This window comes from Lacerta agilis, chromosome 8, assembly GCF_009819535.1.
Source record: "Lacerta agilis isolate rLacAgi1 chromosome 8, rLacAgi1.pri, whole genome shotgun sequence".
In the NCBI taxonomy this organism is placed as follows: Eukaryota; Metazoa; Chordata; class Lepidosauria; order Squamata; family Lacertidae; genus Lacerta; species Lacerta agilis.
In genome coordinates this window covers 8,463,348-8,481,860 of record NC_046319.1, presented here as the reverse complement: position 1 = coordinate 8,481,860, position 18,513 = coordinate 8,463,348, and the positions used below count along the sequence as shown (strand labels likewise).

At 56.2% G+C, this 18,513-nt stretch overlaps 1 protein-coding gene across 1 annotated transcript; it reads right to left on the bottom strand.

Annotated features, from left to right (window-relative positions):
• Window positions 1-425: 425 nt before the first annotated feature.
• Window positions 426-17,200, bottom strand: FBXO42 (F-box protein 42). Its single transcript, XM_033159322.1, has 10 exons — window positions 16,866-17,200; window positions 10,163-10,456; window positions 9,664-9,780; window positions 8,653-8,787; window positions 4,876-5,029; window positions 3,530-3,640; window positions 3,304-3,400; window positions 2,718-2,774; window positions 2,136-2,252; window positions 426-1,699 (listed from the first exon to the last, which is right to left on the bottom strand). Exons 2-10 carry the CDS (start codon window positions 10,434-10,436, stop codon window positions 560-562), a joined length of 2,202 nt encoding a protein of 733 aa, XP_033015213.1. The 5' UTR covers window positions 10,437-10,456; window positions 16,866-17,200; the 3' UTR covers window positions 426-559.
• Window positions 17,201-18,513: the final 1,313 nt, after the last annotated feature.

Here is an 18,513-nt window from a genome sequence, read left to right as displayed (position 1 = left end):
CACGCCCTGCCAGGCTGCTCCTCATGGCCAGGAACATCTCAACCACCCTGCTTCGAGGGGAAGCATCCAGAGACTCACAGCAACCAGATGCAGCCTGAGGCAACTTTTAGGGGGGCTACAGCAACAAGAGAAAGAACTGGGGGGGGGGTTCCCCAAAAGGATAATGGTCAGGGGAAAGCATCCAAGGTGGGTCCCAAGCATCACTGCAGCCCCACAGCAGGGAGCAGAATGGTGCCCCCCCCCGTCCCTTGGCAACCCTCCACAATTGCCACGTGGTTGGAAGTATGTTGAGAAAGCCACAATGTGCATTGAAGGGTCTGCTCATCACCCTCCAGTCTGGAACCACCACCCCTCTCTGAAAAAAGGTGGGGTTTTTTTGGCACTTTGGGCTCATGCTGGGACCTGGAGGTGTAAGAGCATTCGTGCCAGTTGCTTAGATCTTTTTTTTATTGGTGGGTGGATGCCCAGATTCACAGCCCGCTTGACAGAGCACGGAGGAGGAAGAGGATGACGACGAGGGGGTCTTGAAGGGAGGGGGGAAACCACTTCCGCTGCTGCATTATCTCTTTGCTCGGACAAAGTACAAGGCATTGGTTTTGGGATAGTACTTGACGTTCTGCTTCTTGTCCATCAGGCCGCCAAAGATGATGACCTCCCCCCGGCCCTGCACCACGGTGTGCAGGCTGGTCTCGGGGGGCCCTACCACACAGCTGCTGTGGAAGACCTTCCAGGCCACCCGCCCGTGCTCCTGGGCCCCCCTGACGTCCAGCACGTACATCTGCATGGGCTTGCAGTTCACGCTCTGGTACAAGGGCTTGCCCACGTTCAGTGACTGCGGCGGGTGGTGGCCGAGCCGGCGGGCGATGGGGGGCAAGGCGTGGCCGTCCCCCTGGGCGGAGACGGGGCGGGGGATGCTGGGGGCTGCCGCCGCCTCCGTACTGCTAGCGCTGCTGCTCTGGCTGCCTGGGGACGCCGGCGAGGAGACCAGAGGGGGACTGAGGACGGCCAGAGTAGGGGGCCCCTTGGCCGAGAGGGCTTTCACCACCTCCAGACTCCGCCTCAGGGCGCCAGGGGAGATAGCGCCCACCAAGGAGCTGGCCGTGTGGGGTGGGGTGTGGAGGCCGTTGGTCTGCTCCGGAGGGCTCCTGAAGGCCAGGCTGACCGTCCTGTTCTCTGCAGCATCCAGTTGGCAGGTCAGGGAAGTGGCCGGAGGCTTCGGCTCCCAGGTTAAGTCAGCCACCGCCAGCCGCAGGTCCTTCTGGTCAGGGAGGGAGCCTCGCCGGGGGCCCAGGGGCAGGCCAGCCTTGGGGTCGTGTCCTTTGATGGTGGAAGGCATGCTGGGAGAAGCGGCCTGCAGGGGGCTGTCCAGAGAGGCCCCCCCTGTGGCCACGGGGCCGGGCGACAAGCCCCCGCTGCCGTTCAGGATGGGCGAGCCGTCCTCCCTTGCCGGCGAGAGGCTCCCTTCCCGGGAGCCGGAGGGCGTCTGCCGCTGTGCGCGGGGCCTCAGGGTGCCCCACCGGCCGTTGACGCAGGGCGCCTCATCCGCCGTCTGCACCGGGGACTGGGAGCGATATTCCCGCGCCTCGGGACCCAGGGCCGGCGGGGTGGCGCTGATGGGGGATGGGCGGGAGTTCAAGCTGGGGCTGAGAGGCGCCCGCCCACTGGGGGCCTGGCTGAAGACCACCACGCACTGCCCCACCTGCAAGAGAAGAAAGGCCGGGGGGCACAGCGTTACCCTCTCTGCTGCCCAAAGCAAGGGGGCTGAGAAGCGCAACAGGGGCTGGACAGTGCTGAGCTCCTCCTCTCTCTGAGCCCCACACAAAGGGTGGGGGGGGGGGGAAGAGACTCAGGCTGGGAATTGCCCTCACCTGAAAGCCCCTGAGAGCCGCTACTGTTGGTACACAATATGGAGCTAGATGTGCCACAAGTGCCTAAGGCATATTTGCCTCTGGGCTTGAGAGCTGCAAGTTCAAATCCCAGCTCAGCCAGCAGACCAACCCACTTGGGAGGTGGGGGTCTCATATTTCACTCCCTCCCTCTTTTAATTTTTTTAAAGGAAACCCACCACACTGAAAGAGCTGTGGGTGAAGAGGCAGCTGTTCCTCCCCCCCCCACAACCCCCCCTCCTCACTCACCCTGCAAGCCGGATGGCACCAGAGCTCTGGGGCGCCCTGCTCTTCATTCTCCACCTTCAGGGGCTGCCAGGTCCAAGGGTCGGAGCTCATGTGCAGCAACCAGGCATCCTTGAACAACTGGGGGCAAGGAGGCAGGTCAGCATTGTTGGGCAGAAAAGAAAGGAGTGGTCAGCCGGGCACAGGAGGAGGGGGTCCTCTTTCAGGGCTGCAAAGGGGAACCGGCTGGGGACACCCCAAAGATGAGGAGGGGCTGCCTTTGCTCTTCAAAAGGTGGCCAGTGGTGAACTTGAGGGACAGAAGGAGCCTCTTTCGGAATAGCTCCAGACAGGCTGAACATCCCACCCCTTTGATGCTGATCTTGCTCCTGCAGAACCGCCCCCCTTCCTCCCCCACCAAAGACAGGCAGCAGGCAGAAAGAAGGGCAGCTTACTTGCTTTGCCTAAGTGAAGCAGAAAGCCAGTCTTGGGTGGCTTCTAGGAAAGCAGCACCCACAGAATCTGGCTGGGTGCTTCTACAGTAGACTAGAGCCTTAAAAGAGAACGAAAGGGGGAGTGGAGAGCCCCCGCAACACGGCCTACTCACCGCATTTGGGCCCCCACAGCCTCCGAGGACCAGGATGGTTTTGTCGTCTATGACGATCTGGCAGAGCGGGAGAGAGAAAAGTAGGTATGTAGTCTTGGGGAGCCCACAGAGGCCAGGAGCCTACAAACCTGGAGAGGCCAGGAGCATACAAACCACCTGCTGCCCTCCATTGAGTCAGGCCCCTGCCTGGCCCACTGAAGCCAAGCTCTGCCTACTCCCACTGGCAGCTGCTCACCCAAGACCTTCCCAAGGTCAGGAGCAGCTGTATCCCGATGGCACAGGGCATCCAGAAGGCCCCTGATTCAATCACTGCTGGCAGTATCTCCAGGCAGGAGTGGGAAAGACTTCCTGCTTGAAACCCTGCAGAGCCATTGCTGCCAGTCAGTGGAGGCGGCACTGAGTTAGGCAGACTGGGGGGAGGCTAACTTGGCACAAGGCCTTTTAGGTGCTGGAGATGGGACTTGGCGGGCTCTTGCAGGATGAGGCAGGGGGTGCAGAAGAAAGGGAAGGGGTCCTGCCACACTTGGCCCCGGTGGGCCTCAATGCAAGCAGAGATGCTGAGGGGGGTGGGTAAGGAGACCCTCACCTGTGACTGGCCTCCTCGTGGATGAGGGGTGGGCCCGGAGATGGTTGGTTTGGACCAGGCCCAGTGCTCCAGGTCCAGTACCCAGACGTCATTACTCCTGCCAGAAAGAGAAGACGGGCAAAGAACCTTAGTCGGAAGTCGTCTTTTTTTTGGTTGTGGTGGTGGTGGGGGGGGGACATTATCGTGTTTTTCATTTGAAGAGGGGAGGGGAGAAGAACGGACTTACATTTGCCGAGATCCGAGGGACCCCCCAAAGACAATCATTTTGTCCTGGATGACACAAGAGGAGTGGCCAGCCATGGGAGGGGGTCCATGGGTGGTAACCACGCAGTTCCACCTGAAGGGGGGGCAGGAGGAAGAGAAGAAATAGGGGCCAGATGAAGCTATGAAACAGTGCGCGCACACGCACCTACCTCCTTTTGTTAACTTTAAATTTCTATACTGCTTAAAATCTCCAAGTGGTGTGCTAAAATCTGAAGCCACGATGGGCAATTTGAACAAGACATTACAAAAATATATATGAAAATGTTGCATTAGTACAGAGTTGCTGATGCATATACATCAATATCAATTCATTTCCCTTCGGACACACCCTTCCTTCCTCTCAGCATCCGGGTTCTCACCCCGGGGTCCCACAAACGCTCAGCTCACCCACAACAGTCTCACCACGAGAAGAGTTCCTGGAAGCAGCGAGTGCTTTTTGTGGGCAGGTCCAAGGGGGTGGTACTTCCTCAGGCTGCCCACAGCTGGGCCCACCTGTCTGTATCTTATCGCAGATCTCTGGATAAGCAGCTTTATCACTTTCTCTTGCGCACGTAACATCCCGCCCTAGCCTTGGTTTGGCTCGGTTTATCTTTCGTGCGTTTGCCCCACAAAAATGTTGCTTTGTTAATTGGGTTATATAGATGAAGAAGTGTGCATGCACACGAAAGCTCATACCAAGAGCAAACTTAGTTGGTCTCTAAGGTGCTACTGGAAAGAATTTTTTATTTTATTTCATTTTGACTATGGCAGACCAACACGGCTACCCACCTGGAACTGGGTTATATAGATGAGTTAATAAAAATTCTTAACGTGCTCACGCTCCAATTTCCACAGCAAAAAATGAAATAAAAAACCAAATCAATGCAGGACGGCTGTTATTGGGCAGTGTACAAATCACTGAATAAATAAAAAGGAGGGGCGGGAGGGAGGTTTGCTCCGTCGCCCATGTGATGGCCCTATAGATAGCCAAACATCTGAAGGCTGTCCCATGGAAGATGGAGCTGGCTTGTTTTCCGCTGCTGCTCCAGACCTGAACCAACGGACTCAAGTTCCAAGAAAGGAGATTCTGACTAAACATCAGGAGGAGCTTTCTGAAGGTCTCCATTGGATGCTCGTGGGCTCTCCTTCATTGGAGGTATTTAAGCAGAGGTTGGTTGGGCACCTGCTAGCAATTCTTTAGCCGCGATTCCGGCATTGCAGGGGGTTGGACCAGGTGACCCGTGGGACCCCAAATCTACAGTTCTGCGGTTCTATACACCTGAAATGAAGGTTTGAGAATGGCAGGCCGTTGTTCCGAATAGCTCTTACCAATTCTTGGAGGGCGAATAGGTATGGATTTCGTCGAAGAACCTCTCCGGCTGGTGCAGGGGGTAAGGGCTGGGTCGCGTCCAGCCTCCAAACAGCACCAGCAAGTCTTTGTATACCACCAGGGTGGCCCCCGCCTTGGGCGAAGGGTAAGAGCCTGCAGGGAGGAGGGAGAGAAAAGCAGACCTCGCTTAGGAAAGGGCTCCATGGATACATACATACATGAAAAAGCCACAGACAGCCGAGGACCTGACACAGCAGCACACTCCCCACCCACAACTACCTGATTTGCAATGGCCAGAGTTTGCCATTCTGCCTGAAGTTGGGCAAGCAACGGTGGAAACAAGCCGCTGCCTGTCTCCAAAGTGAAATGGGAAGCCCTGGTCGGAAGGCAAGGAGATCCTATTTTGAAGAAGCCTCTGCATCTTGTCTGCAAATGAAGTTGAGCAAGAGCAGAGGAGTCTTGGGGCTTCCCTCTCCGCTGTTGCCCGAGTACCAATGTCAGCAAGGAAGCTGGGCTCTCTGCCCCCTGGAAATGCCACCTGCCCCAACCTATCCTGCCAGCATCGGGTTATTTCTGTTATCAAATGTGATTTTTTTACTGTGAGAAGCTGCTGCTGTGAAGTGGTACCTAATTATTCTAAGCAAGTTCATGGAATCCTAACCACTGGGTTCAGAGTGATTGCTACACTGCAGGGGGTTGGACTAGATGACTTTTGAGATCCCTTCTGCTTCTACAGCTTTATAATTCCTCCGTGTCCCCGAGACAGCCAGCACGGAGAGGGGAAAGTGCCTGTGGCTTCAACCTCTGATTCTTCCCAAGCCAGGAGACGCTGTTTATTCCCTCCAGAAGATTCTCCTTTCATGGAGACAGCAGACAGGGCTGGTGGGTGGGATACTTCAGTCCTACCCAACGGGGCGGGGGGGGGGAAGAGATGTAGGAAAGGTAACCGGGCACCAAGAGGCGTCCCTGAGAACTTGGCGCCACCAACACTTCCAAGGCGACCTCGAGAGTCAGAGGCCAGAGTTGCCAGGAAGGACCCAAGACCAAAATTGGGGATGGGGCTATTTGCAGCTCACGCCTGCAAGACTGCAAAAATAGGCCCCTAAAGCTAGACCATCCAAAGCCTGGCACATTGCAAACCCCCCTGCCCCCCCCCCGGCTCAACGGATCCCACAGTTCCCTGGAGAACCTCCCTGAATTCCAGAGGAAGTGGACAGGGCAGTGCAGCGCTGGGACAAAAATAGCCCTCCCTGGCGGAAACTGCATTGTCAAGTGCCGGGGAGGGGGAAAGAGAATCAGGAATGCAGAGAGCCTGTGTGTGTGAAAGGGCTACGCTTTTACTTCAGAGAAACCAGCATTTCTGGGCTGGGGGCGGCTGCTCCTCTGCCTGCACCCAAAGAAAAATGAAAGAGGAACACAGAGCATGCAGGACAGGGCCACAGCCCCTCCCTTTTTGCCTGTGCCACGTCTGCCCCCTTGAGGACTAGGAACCCGTTTCTTGGTTTTGTTTTAAGAAATGAAAAGGAGAAACACCGAAGACACAGCCCTTTTGCAGTGCTGCTCCAGGGGGTGGGCTGTTGGGGGTGCAAGGGGGCCCTGCGGTCACGACAGACCCCCCCCCAAGAGAACAGCCTGCATATCTTGCTCCCGTTTGCCGGAAGCAGAGGGACCTGCCGCCTGGCTGCGAATTGAACTCCCTCCTTCCTTTCTGTGGAGGGGGGAGCAGTCGAGGGAGGGGAGGAGTTGGCAGCTCCTTGTACAAGTTAATTAATGCTTTCCTCAGGCAGCTCTTGAAAGGGGAAGCATCACAAAACCCCTAATTTCCTGCCAGGCTGACAGGCAGGTGTTGGGGGGTTGAGGACGCCCTGCCTGCAACTCCCTGGCAATTTACGGGGGGGGGGCTTTCCTTCCCCAACTCAAGCTTTGTCTCTCCTGCCATTGCAAGGGAGGAGACTCTCAGCTGGGCTGCATTTCAGCATCCAGACCAGAGTGGGCAGGGGGGTTTCTTCTAGATGCCCCCACCGCCTGGTGGAGCCTCTAGACCCCACTAGCACCTATCAGCTCTCCCACTTTTTTTGCTTTGGGTAGATGGCATATTGCAACACCCCTCAAAGTGGTTTACGAAGAGATAAAACAATAGAATCCACAAAAACTTACCAGCGGTACTTTAAAACATATATAAAGCCAAAATTCAACTTTCTAAGCATCTGGACAGGCTTGTCTAAACAGTAAGGCTTTCAGCAGGTGTTGAAAAGAATACAGTGAAGGCACCTGCTTGATGTCAACAGGCAGGGAGTTCCAAAGTGCAGATCCTGCCACACTAAACAACTGAATTCTTATACAGTCGAACCTCGGATCCCGAATGCCTTGGGAGTCGAATGTTCCGTTCCTGAACGATTGAAAACCGGAAGCGAGTGTTCCGGTTTTCGAACTTTTTTTGGAAGACAAACGTCCAGCGTGGCTTCCTCTATTGTTTCCGGTGCGCCTGTGCAATCGGGAACCAATAGGAAGCTGTGCCTTTGTTTCCAAACTTTTCAGAAGTCAAACGGACTTCTGGAACGGATTCCGTTCAGCTTCCGAGGTACGTCTGTAATTGTGGAACTGGTGTTATGTGTTTCGCCGATCGAAGAGGCTGAGGGGTTGCACGTGGGGCCTTTAGAGTTCTGTCTAACCCAAAAGCCTGCCCCACAGTCCTGCCTCTCCACCCACCCACGTCCACAGCCTGCAGGCTCCCATCACTCTTCCCAGCCCCAGCTGCAAGGGGACTCCATGGCAGGAGGGGGGGTGGGGATGGCAAAGCTTGCCATCTCCCCCCCCCAGCCCCAAAGGCTCCAGCTGCTGCAGCCAGACCCTCACTGTGGGGCAGGAGGCCCCCTTCAGATTTGGTTCTTTACAAAACACGCTCCCTGGTGGGTGAGGAAAGCAGCCGCCGTGTGAAGCAGGAATTTCTAACAGCAGAGGAAAATAACTAACAAATGACTGTATGCAACATTTGCGAGAGATCCACAGAGAAGCCAGCGGGGGGGGGGCAGTGGCAAGAAAACCCTATTCTGGAGGTTTGCGGGGGGCGGGGGAAGCTTTTGGTCCTTGACCCCCTGCATAGCACAACCCATGAAATGCCTCCCCCAATTTCCTGCTGCAATTTCTTTTTTAAGGTGTTAAAGCCATTAATGTTGTTGTGGGAACTGTCTCTCCTCGGTACCATCCGTGAAGTTGAGGATTGTGGGAAGGATTGCTCATTTCCCACACTCCCTCTGGCTGCCGTGGGGGCCACCGGCAGAAGCACACCTCAGCCGGCTTTCCCAAGCCCCAGAAAGGGGAGCTCCCAGAGTGATGGGGAACGCCCGGCCCTGCGCTATGAGCAGGCAGGCACTCCAGACATCAGCGAGGCAGCCCAAGAGCACCCTTGCCCCCATCTTGCTCTGTGTGGAGGGCAGAAGCCATGCAGCCTGTGGCTCTTCCTGGCACTGTGCCTGAGCTGTAGGCAGCAACTGCCACCCCAGGCGAAGGAGGGTGGAAACCTCCTCTCCTGCCTCGCCGCTCCTCTGCATCCTGCCCCTGAGGAGGAGAGGTCTAGCAATGTCTACAGGGCCTCGGATATCATTCTCCCCTCCACCTTAGTGTTGAAGGAGCTGCATCCCACGACCAAGAGGCATGGATGAGAAGGGGCCCCCTCTGACTCAGCTTCAGCCCAGGTTTCTGGCCAAGAACTCCTCTGGGTGGCCCCAGGATGGCAGCCTCCTCCCAGCCAACACCAAGCTTGCACCTGCTCTCACCTGAGGCCAGTGGCCGGATCCACTCTTTGCTGTTCAGGTCGAGCCTCCAGAGGTCGTTGAAAGCAGCGTTGCAGCTGCTCTGGGTGCAGCCGCCAAAGACATACATGGACTGGTTGGCATCGTAGTAACAGGCGCCTGGAGGGAACAGGAAAGAAGGAAGGACCACCAGCCCTGAGTGCCTGGCAAGCTCAAGCCCCGCCCTGAGAGAGGGGGGGGAGAGACACGGGAGCCAGGCCCAAGCCTACCCCTGGCCCCCAGAGGACTCCATCTGGCCCAGCAGCGTCTTGCCTTACTGTGGCCCGGAGGAAGCCCACAAGCAGTGCTCAGCTGCAACAGAGCCCCCCCATAAGCTGACTGTCCTTGAGTGGTAGACTGCCTGTGAACATGCTGGCTCCACAGAGGCATCTCTCCTCTGCCCATTTACTGACATGGCTGGTGACACCCCACCCCTCATTGTATGCCCCCTTCCAACAACTCTTGTAGCCCAGCTGATTGTCAAAGGTATTGCTCTGTTTCCCTTTGGACCACTTCAGTGGGGCTCAGAGCGGGGTCTTGTCATCTGGGCAGCCCAGGACCTCCATGCGCACTGCTCAGGCTTGTGTCCCAGGCAGGCCGCTTCGGTGCTGCTAACGCAGCAGTTCGGCGTCACTCCTGGCAGCACACTTTCCAGGGAGCAGCTACAACTTTAGCTGCCCCGCACCAGATGCCTTAGGGAGAATGGGCCTTTGGGTCAACTGGGGCTCCTGCAGGAATCATGAGGCAAAGGAGCCAGAGGTTCCCCCTCCCCCATGGCTGCTCTACAAGGGGCTGAATTCCCACTCCCACCGGCCCACTTCCCAATCCCCACCTTCCACCTGCCCTGCTCTCTGTTGAAAACAAGGGTAAGCCCCCCCCCCCGGACTACCTCCAGCCTTGAAAGCATGCAAGGAAGCTGAGAAAGGGGTCCCAGGGCTGCAGGCCTCTGCCACCAACCCCAACGCCCTGCAGTCAGCTCCCCAGCCAAGGACTCACTGTGTGAGAAGCGCTGGGTTATGGGGGTCCCAGGGTAGGGATAGGTGCGGCTCTCCCACTGGATGTTGCCTTCTTGAACCGCCTTGATGAAGCCGTGGTAGCACTGATGGGCCACACCTGGAGGAGGAAGAGAGCACAAGGCATGGATCACCGCCAGGAATTTCCCGCCCAAGACCCGTAACTGCCCCAAGGCCAAGCTGGCTTCAGCCCTCTGGGGCTCCACATTGGGGCTGCCCTGACCACAGAGGTTAGGCGCCTCTTGCAGGTCCCTCGAGATTTCAAGCAGTGCAAGGTGGCTATGATTCTGCCAACAAAGGGCTGAGCAGGATACTGAGAACCCTGGCCAAACACCTTCTGTGCGGCCTGCTTCTGGCTTCTGCTGTTTCTCCGGGTGAGTCTCTTTGGGAGTAGAAACTCGGGAGAGGCCTGTGAACTACGGGGAAGCCTGCCTTGCCATCAGGGGAGACTCCAGCTGTCCTCCCCCGCCAAACGCGAGTACCTTTGATAAGGCGATACCACTGTTTGCAAACCAGGGCTGCCATCTTGTGCTCCTGGTAGGGCGAGAGGAAGGACAATATGTACTCCAGCACTTCTTCCGGCAGTTCCTGCATGGACCGGCGGAGCCTGGCGCCCCCTCCCTCGCCCTCGGCCTCTTCCTCCGGCCTGGCGCTGGGCTCCCCCTCATCTTGCTCCATGGTAGCCCCGTCGGCTGCAGCTTCCTCGGGGTCCACGGCCATGAAGCTGTCCTCGTCGCTGTCTGAGGAGTTGGCCATGGCACCATTCCACGTGGCAGCTTCAAAACAAGAGAGAGGGCAGGGGGAGAAAAGCCACACGTTAGTCAGACCCCATGGCTGTCAGTCTGGCCCAGCCACAGGTCCCCAGAGGGTCCCAGTTCTCTCGCACGCCCTCAAGTGGACAGCGGAGGCGGCCGCCGTCTCCCTCACTCGCTTCCCAACCTGCCTGCTGCTCTCACAATCTGGCTTCCCCAAGAGAGATGTGTGAGAAGGGAACAGGGGCAGGCCCTGCCCCACCACAGACGACAGGCAGTTCTGCCCCTTTCCTCGGCACAGCCGCCACCCCTACAACCCACAGAGGTCTGGAGAGGGTGATGGGCTGACACCCCCACCACAGGTCCCCTGCATCTGCTCAGGACCCTTGGGGGGCAGGAACGAACACCTGGAGCATCAAGAGACCTCCACCCAACATGGCTCAGGTGCAGGTCTTGGCCAATGCACCCTATCTGGGGTCACCCTCCCCAACACACACACACATACATGCCAGCCAGGCTGGTCCTTCCGGCCTACAATGGGCTCCCAAACCAGCCCACAAAGCTCACCCTTCCCATGCTTCCAAACATTCAGTATCAGTGGCCTGCAAGCCTCAGGGAGCTTCCATCACCCTCACGTTTGAGAGCCTTCCCCCCCGCCTGAAGCAGGGCTCCCTTTGCCCTGAAAGGAGGGTGCTATGCCTGCACCCCCCCCCCCAACTGAGAAAAGGGGATGCTGTTGAGGAGCAGGCCTGCTCATCACTGCGACTTAGTGGATAAAAGAAAGATATTGCCCTTCTAAAGGGCCAGAGAAAGTGAGAGAGAGAGGAGGAGGAGGGCTCCTTCAGCTGTAACTTTAAAAACTGGTGCCTAGGTTTGCTTTTCTTCCTCCTCCTTCCCCACCCAATTTTCCTTCTGTGTCGTGTCTTTCTGACTGTCAGCCTGAGGGCTATTGTTCTATAAACCACTCTGGGAACCTTTCTGGCTAAACAGCGTGGTAGAAATGCTTTAATAGTAATATTAATCCATAAAAAAGGAAAATAGTTTGTGCTCCAGCTACCAACCCTGTGGGTTCACAGGCTAAGACCCCTCTTGAGGATTTGCTATAGAGTTCAACATCTTTGCATTCCTCCCCGCTTAAATAAAATGTATGTCTCATCTGAATGCTCCTTGCTAAGAAGGATGTCATTAAGCAAAACTTTCCCTGAGGGGTCCTGGCTATGTCCTTGGTCTCCATCCACACCCTTAAGCCCTTCCAGGCTGGAGCAAGACCCCTCCCTCAGAAAAGAATTGGGTGGGATTCCCCCCCCCCCCCAGCACACACCCTTAGCTCTGAAGGAATGCATTAATGGAAGATGTACAGGTTTGAGATGAAAGGACAATGGGTTTGGCAGTTCCAAGGATTCACATTTGATGTAAGACTTCTCTTTGGTATTTTTCAAAATAACTTGAAGCCAAGCCAAGCCTGGAGGCAACGGTGGGTCAGTGCTGGGGGCCTGTTGCCAAGTGCCCCCCTCTGAACAGGAGGGGGCAGAGGACAGCCATCTTTGAACCAGCTGCTGGAGGGTGAACCTGCAGCCATAAGGACTAGCAACTTGGGTTTTTTTAAGCATAAATTCTTAGGCTTCTGAGTTGTGAGCTTCATACCAGCTGCACGCACAGTCTATCGCGCAACCTGTGTGCAAGCGAGTGAAAACCCTTCCTGCAAACTTTGCAAATTATTTTCCTGTAGAGCACTTTATACCGTCAGGTAAGAAATAGTTCCCTTCACTGCTGGCTGGTTATGCTTTCTTCCACAGCCTCAGGGAGGCGTCCTGAAGGCGGTGGACTCTCCTTCATTGGAGGTTTCAAACCAGAAGTTGGATAGCCACCTTTCCGGGATGCTTTAGTTGCAATTTCTGCGTTGCAAGGGGTTGGACAAGATGACCCTTGGGTTCATTTCCAACTCTGCAATTCTATGATTAACAGGTTTTTCTCTAGGCGGGCTGGCAGGCATTCAAAATGCAAACCTTCCCAGCCTCCAGCCATTCCCACCAGGAGCCTCTCCCTGCCTGGGGTGTGTTTGTTCATCTCTCCCAGGCGCCCCAGCCAATGTAGCCCAACAGCCTGCAGCCCAATTTCCCTGAACTTCATGGGAGGAGAAAGAGGGGAAACCCAACCCTCTTAATTGCCAGTTGTTGCCTTGGAATCTGTCTGACGTTGTAATTGCCGGGGCAGAGACAGCTTGCAAAGGTTTCGGTCCACGCCCCCCCCACCCACCCCCATTTTGCTCAAAAGTCGGTCCAAACCAGGGATGGCTGGCGGAAAGGAAAGTCCAACGCTGGCTCTCACAGAGACTTCTGCTCTGGCCCCCAGAAGGCAGAAGCCGGCCCTTACGGAGGGACAGATGAGCTACAATCTCAAAGAGGGGGGTGCTGTGTGCCCTCCTGCAGGGAAAAGTCACCAAGGTCTGTGGAGCCCCGTCAGGGGGGCTCTTCTCAGGTCTTAAAGCAGGAAAAAGCCCCCCAATCCAGCCTGAGCTTCTGCCCCCTGCTGATTTTAGGGCAAGTTCTCTGGCTCCCTGCAGGGTCTTCCCACATGCAAGTCAGGCTTTTGCTTTCATCCTTTCCCTACCAGAGAAGATTCATTCCCAGGAATGGCTACAGGTTTCTCACCGCAAAACTAAAGGCTGTACCTAACCAGCAAGTCACCTGCTTTACCGTTGCACAACAAGGGAGAAAACTGCTCCTCCGCTCAAATCCAGATGGATAATCACATGAAAGCAGCCAGCAATATGGGGTTGGGGTGGTGGGGAGCAGGACCCTTCAAATCTCTGCTGAGCCATGAAAGCGGCCTCTTTGGCAGGTAAGTCAAATCCTCCCTAGAGGGATGCAAGGTAGGTGAGAGCCCTGCGGTCCATGGAGGGCAGGAGACCCAGGAGAGAGGGGACCAGAGGGAAGATATTAATATTAATAAGCTACCCATCTTGCCCCAGGGACTCTGGGCAGCTCCCAACAAAAAATAGTAAAAACACAATACAACATCTAAAGAATGGGGGGGGGGGCACAGATCCAGAGACCACTCCCACACTGCAAAAACGGGCTGTTTGCTCAGCTGGCTGCAGAGGTTTTTAGTGGTGCAACAGAGATGCTGAGAAGACAACTGACCAAGTGGATCGTCAGAGGCCATCAGTGCCTCCAGTGGAAAGGAGAATGTCCCCCCCCACCCCCAATAATGGCTTCTGCATCCTTCTCACATCTAAAGAGGCAGAAAATCCAAGCGGGAGACAAGAGTTGCCTCTTCCCTTCCAAGAGTTTCATTTAACACACAAGCACACAGGATCACAATTTTCTGCTGTACAGCCCAAGGGCCACATCCCTGTTCTGGGGACCACATTTTGGGGGGGGGGGCAAGGCCAGAGGCAGAAGTGGGCGGAGCAACAAATTTAGGCTGCCCCTGGGAAGTGAGGTGCCATCAGAGTTCAATACTGGATGATCCCATCCAGGCAAAAAGCATTCACGGGGGAGGGGCAAAGTGAGGCCAGTGAGGAGTGGGACCTGGAAGAGTCCTAAGGGCCAGACAGAGAGCCCTCGAGGGCCACATCTCCCCCCTCTCCTATTCAGCTGTCATTGGCTGATCAATTCCCTCCTTCCTGCGCCAACATCCTGGAAAAGAAAGTGAGCGGGAGGCCTTCTGTTTCCATTCAGGGCCCAAATGTCAAGACAAGTTGGCCTTTCAGGGTGGAACTATTATGGGCTGCCTCTTCACAGCGAGAGCCACAGGCAACTGAAGCTGGCAAAAGCTTCCTATATATTTATATCTCTGCATCTGCATTGTGCTTCCTCATACTTGCTGCCTCAAATTTCAAAACAGAGGAGCAATAATTCTAAATTCTAAATGAAACACTCTATCAATCTCCAAATTCGATAAATGGGAACTGTAAGGAATGACCTGCTGCCTGTCCTCACAAGACAAAGGGGAAAGTGTCTGTCCCCCTCCCCTGTGGTAGGAACCCACCCACCCCAAACTCCCTTCAGGGCCCTTTTGCCAAGCAGATCAGGGTCTCTCCAGGTGAACTCTGGGGTTCCTCAATGAGGACGCAGCATCCTGTTCAAACTTTGGAGCCTAGGAAGCTGCCTTCTGTGCAGTCACCTAGGTTCACCTAGCTGAGTACTGCCTGCACTGACTGGCAGTGGTAACTTCCCAGAGTTTCGGGAAGGAGTCTCTCCCTGTCCTACCTAGAGGTGCTGAGGGTTGAACCTGGAACCTTCTGCATGCAAAGCAATCATCCTTCCCCTCAAATTCTTTGGCAGGTGCTTTCCTCTCCTCCCTGCTCACATGGGCATCAAGGTTTATTACAATCAAGTAGCATATAAATATTGCAACGTGAAAATAAAATGTGCTAGTTCTGGATTTGAATTTTAGCCACTTAGCACCCAAAATGAGGCTTATGCCCTTGGACCATGACTCTAGGGAACCTGAGCTGCCCTGAAGTTACTGTAGTACAACTCTATTTGGCTACAAGGACTGGATGTGGCTGATAGGAGCTGAAATCCAAGACCAACTCTCGGAAGGCCATGGAAAGCCAACAGAGGAACACTAGCCCTGTTTGCTCCAAAAGCGAGGCTGGGGGCAAGGGGTGCTCCACCCCGTAGAGATTAAAGTCCCTCCGCAAAGCGCCACAGTTGACATTTGCACCCAGGACGCATGGAAAGAGCTTTGCACCAGCTGGCAAGAAGTGGGAGATACAGATCTCTTACCCTGAGGAGCAGAGGTAGCCTGGCCATGAAGTGTCCTTGACCCTCGCAGCCTGTGGTTGAAGTAATTTCTGCCCAAGCAGAGCAACACTTCAGAGCCTCCTTTCAGAGTTTACGCTCCAGTCCTGCCCATGCTGAGAGACAGGACGCTGGACTGGTTAAAGAGGCTTGCAAGGGCTCAGCTGAGGTTAAGTTCAGGGAGAGGGGACACCTCCATATTTTCACAGTGGGTGTGTTAGGATTGGTGCCGCATTCAGATGCTGCTCAAGAACTTTCCTCAGTATTTCCCACTTTAGAACAAGCAACTTCCACTTCTTGGCTAAAGTGTTTTGCTTTTTTTAAATCAACCCCTCCTTTGGCTAAGAATCTAGACTATTCTCTGATAACAACACAAAATGCCACTTAATACAAACGAACAACGGCCACTGTGCCAAGCCCTGCTCTGGAGGTACCACTCTCGAAACCGCCACCATGCAGAAGGAGTTGGCAAGAGTGCCCATGGATAACAGCGGTGGGAAACCTCAATATAGCTGCGGGGAAGGCATCCCCTCCCCCCCCTCCAAAAAACAACAACCCACATGCCCCGCGCAGCAGGGCCATTTCTCCCACATCAGATCAGCACAAGCAAAGCCAAGAAAGCAGAATTTGTCTTCTTCACATGACAAATTCTGGCAGCAGCAGGAGCAGGCGCTGAGGCAGAGGAGCCAGTGCCTGTGTCATCCTGCTGGGCAAAGAGGCTCTGGGGGCCTCAGCGGAGCAGGAAAACACTGAGCCCACCTGGGCGAAAAAGGAGGGGTGGGCTCTCTGGGCTGGAGAGGAGAGGTGCAGCTCAGCACAGCCGCCATTGCAGGCAGAGGAGAGACCCCCCTGGGCTGTTCTCCGGTGCTGGGCAGGTAGCTCAGCTTCCTTAAAGAGAGAGACCCAGCCAAGGAGGTCCTTGCCTTGACCTGGCCCCAGTCCCACGATGGGGTCCCTATCCCGGCTGCCATTTCAGGCGGGGCCAGCCTCTCCTTCCCATGGCGGAGCAAAGGAGCGGGAGGGCCAGGCGGCCCCTGTACTCAGCCCTGCCTGGGCCAGAAGGAACTTCCTTCAAGCCTCAGTCAGGGCCTCCGGCTTTTGGCATTTGCCCCCCCCCCTCCTCCTCCCAGCTTTCGCTGCGTGGAAACCCCACAACACCGCCCCTCGATTGATAACTGCACCCCTCTCTTCAGGTCCTCGCTTGATAACTGCACCCCCTTTTCAGATATGGCTGGAAATTGAGCTAAAGAGGGTCCCCCCCTTCCCAAAAGCCCCCCTCCCCAGGTCCGCCTGTCCACGCATCCCTCGGACGCTGGGGGGGCGGAGATACCCAGGGGAGCCATTCCCTTCAGGAACCCCTTCGGGCCAACCCCACCCTCCTCCTCACTTGCCTAGGCAAAGCCCCCTCCCTCTGGAGAAAACAGGCAACGTGCGTGGATGGTGGGGACTCCTCATCTCCCCCCCCAGGTGCCACGGGTGTCTATTGCGGGGAGGGGTCTGCCTACCTGCTTCCCCCTCCCCATATAAGAGGGGCGGGGGTCTCCCTAGAGGTGCTCCTTCAGCCCTTCTCCTCCCCCCGCCGCCTCCTGGAGGGTGGGGCGCCCCTCCCTCCCGGTGCTCAGGTGCGCGTGCGGGGGGAGGGTGTGGCAGGGGAGGGGGAGTCGAGGGAGCCCCTTCCTCACCTGGCTGCCGCTTCCTCCTCCTCCTCCTCCTCCTCGCCGCCGCCGCCGCCTCAGAGTCTTTCCTGCCGCCTGGGCGGGCGCCCACAGGAGCCCAAGCCACCTTCGCGCGGAGCCTGAGCGTGAGCCCTCCCGGCCACCGTCGCTGCCGCCATCTTGCCGCCGCCGCCGCCGTCCCGGCCGGGGAAGGAGGAAAGGGGGAGGGAAGGGATGGGGGCCGAGGGAGAGGTGGCGAAGAGGGACGAGCGTTGCTAACGCGCAGGCGCGCGCGGGCAGACCGCCGGACACGTGACCCGCGGCGGAACGGCCGTGAAAAGTCCTGTTGAAGAGCGAGTGTCACGTGCCCCTACGCGTAAAGGGCGCTACGCGGCCGCCATGTTGGGAAGGGCAAAGGCGGCGCCGCCGGGGATGGAATGGGGCGAAGGGGAGGAGCCTAATGGGACCCTTGTCGGCAGGCGCGCGCCATCTTGGGAGGGATTGTGACGCCATGTGGGGCGACGGGGAGGGGTCTCAGTGGGGGCGGAGTCAGCCGAGAAACCTGTAGCCAATCAGACACCGCTGGCAGACTATAGCAGCCTCCCTCAGACACTGGCGGAATAGACTGCTCTTGTGCATGGAAGGTCCGCTAGAAGGAGGAGGCTGCGCTCAGGCGCCGTCTTCAGTTTTCCCACAAGGAACACGCGAAGCTGCCTTGATGCTGAGTCTGACAATTGTCCCACCTAGTTCAGGGCTGCCTACACTGAATGGTAGCGACTCTCCTCGGCTTCATGCAGGGATCTCTCCCAGGCAGTTGGGGACTGAACCAGGGATCTTCTGAGGCTCTCGGAGTCCCTGGTTGGCCGCTGTCACTAGGGAACAGGAGACTGGACTTGATCCAGCTGCTGGAATGCTCCTGTGTTCTTGGCAATTCCATAAAAGCCTCTGGGGTAGTCCCCGCAAAGGAAGCCGAATGTCGCTCAGGACAGCCAAAGGAAGGGAAGAACTTCTTCACTCGGGGCCTAGTTAAACCAGGGAATTCACCCCCGCAAGAGGCAATTGGGTCACCAACTCAAATGGTTTTAAGAGAGGATTAAATAATTTAATAGCAGAAGAAGTGTCGGAGGCAGTATTGCTTCTGTATAGGAGTCCTAGAGGCCACAAACGGAGAGAGGGCTGCTGCCGCCCTCAGGTCCTGCTTGTGGGCTTCCCGGGGGCCGGGTGTCTGGTTGCCCATTGTGCAGAAATACTACTGAACTAGGTGTGCCTCCTTTGAGCTGATCGAGTTGCAGGGATCTCCTTATGTTCTTAGAAAGAAGAGTCCTGGGTCAGGCAGAAGATCCTTCCAACCCACTATCCTGTCGCCAAGCAAGTGCTTCCAGAGAACCCTTTTTTCTGTTGGTTCCTGTGCCAGCTACTGGTGTTAAGAGGCAGACTGTCCCTGGATGAGGAGGCTCCATTCATCTCCCACAAAATCGTCTTTTCCATAGCCTACAGCAGTGGATGCTACATTGTCTCCCTTATTGTGATATTATAATTTTACTGTGTTTTGCGCTTATTGTGCGACTATGTGTAGAGCGCTCTGTGTTTCCGCTAAACTGTACGGTTCTTTCGGGAGTGGACAAGCTCTGCCTCGGGAGACTGGGAATACAGTACATACAGCTGTATTACCCGG

Coding starts and splice junctions, on each gene's coding strand:
- FBXO42 (XM_033159322.1), bottom strand. CDS start 10,436: ATGGCCAACTCCTCAGACAGCGACGAGGACAGCTTCATGGCCGTGGAC. Junction 9,781..10,162: donor GTGGTATCGCCTTATCAAAG/GTACTCGCGTTT, acceptor TTCCTCCTCCAG/GTGTGGCCCATCAGTGCTAC. Junction 2,253..2,717: donor GCTGTGGGGGCCCAAATGCG/GTGAGTAGGCCG, acceptor CCTTGCCCCCAG/TTGTTCAAGGATGCCTGGTT.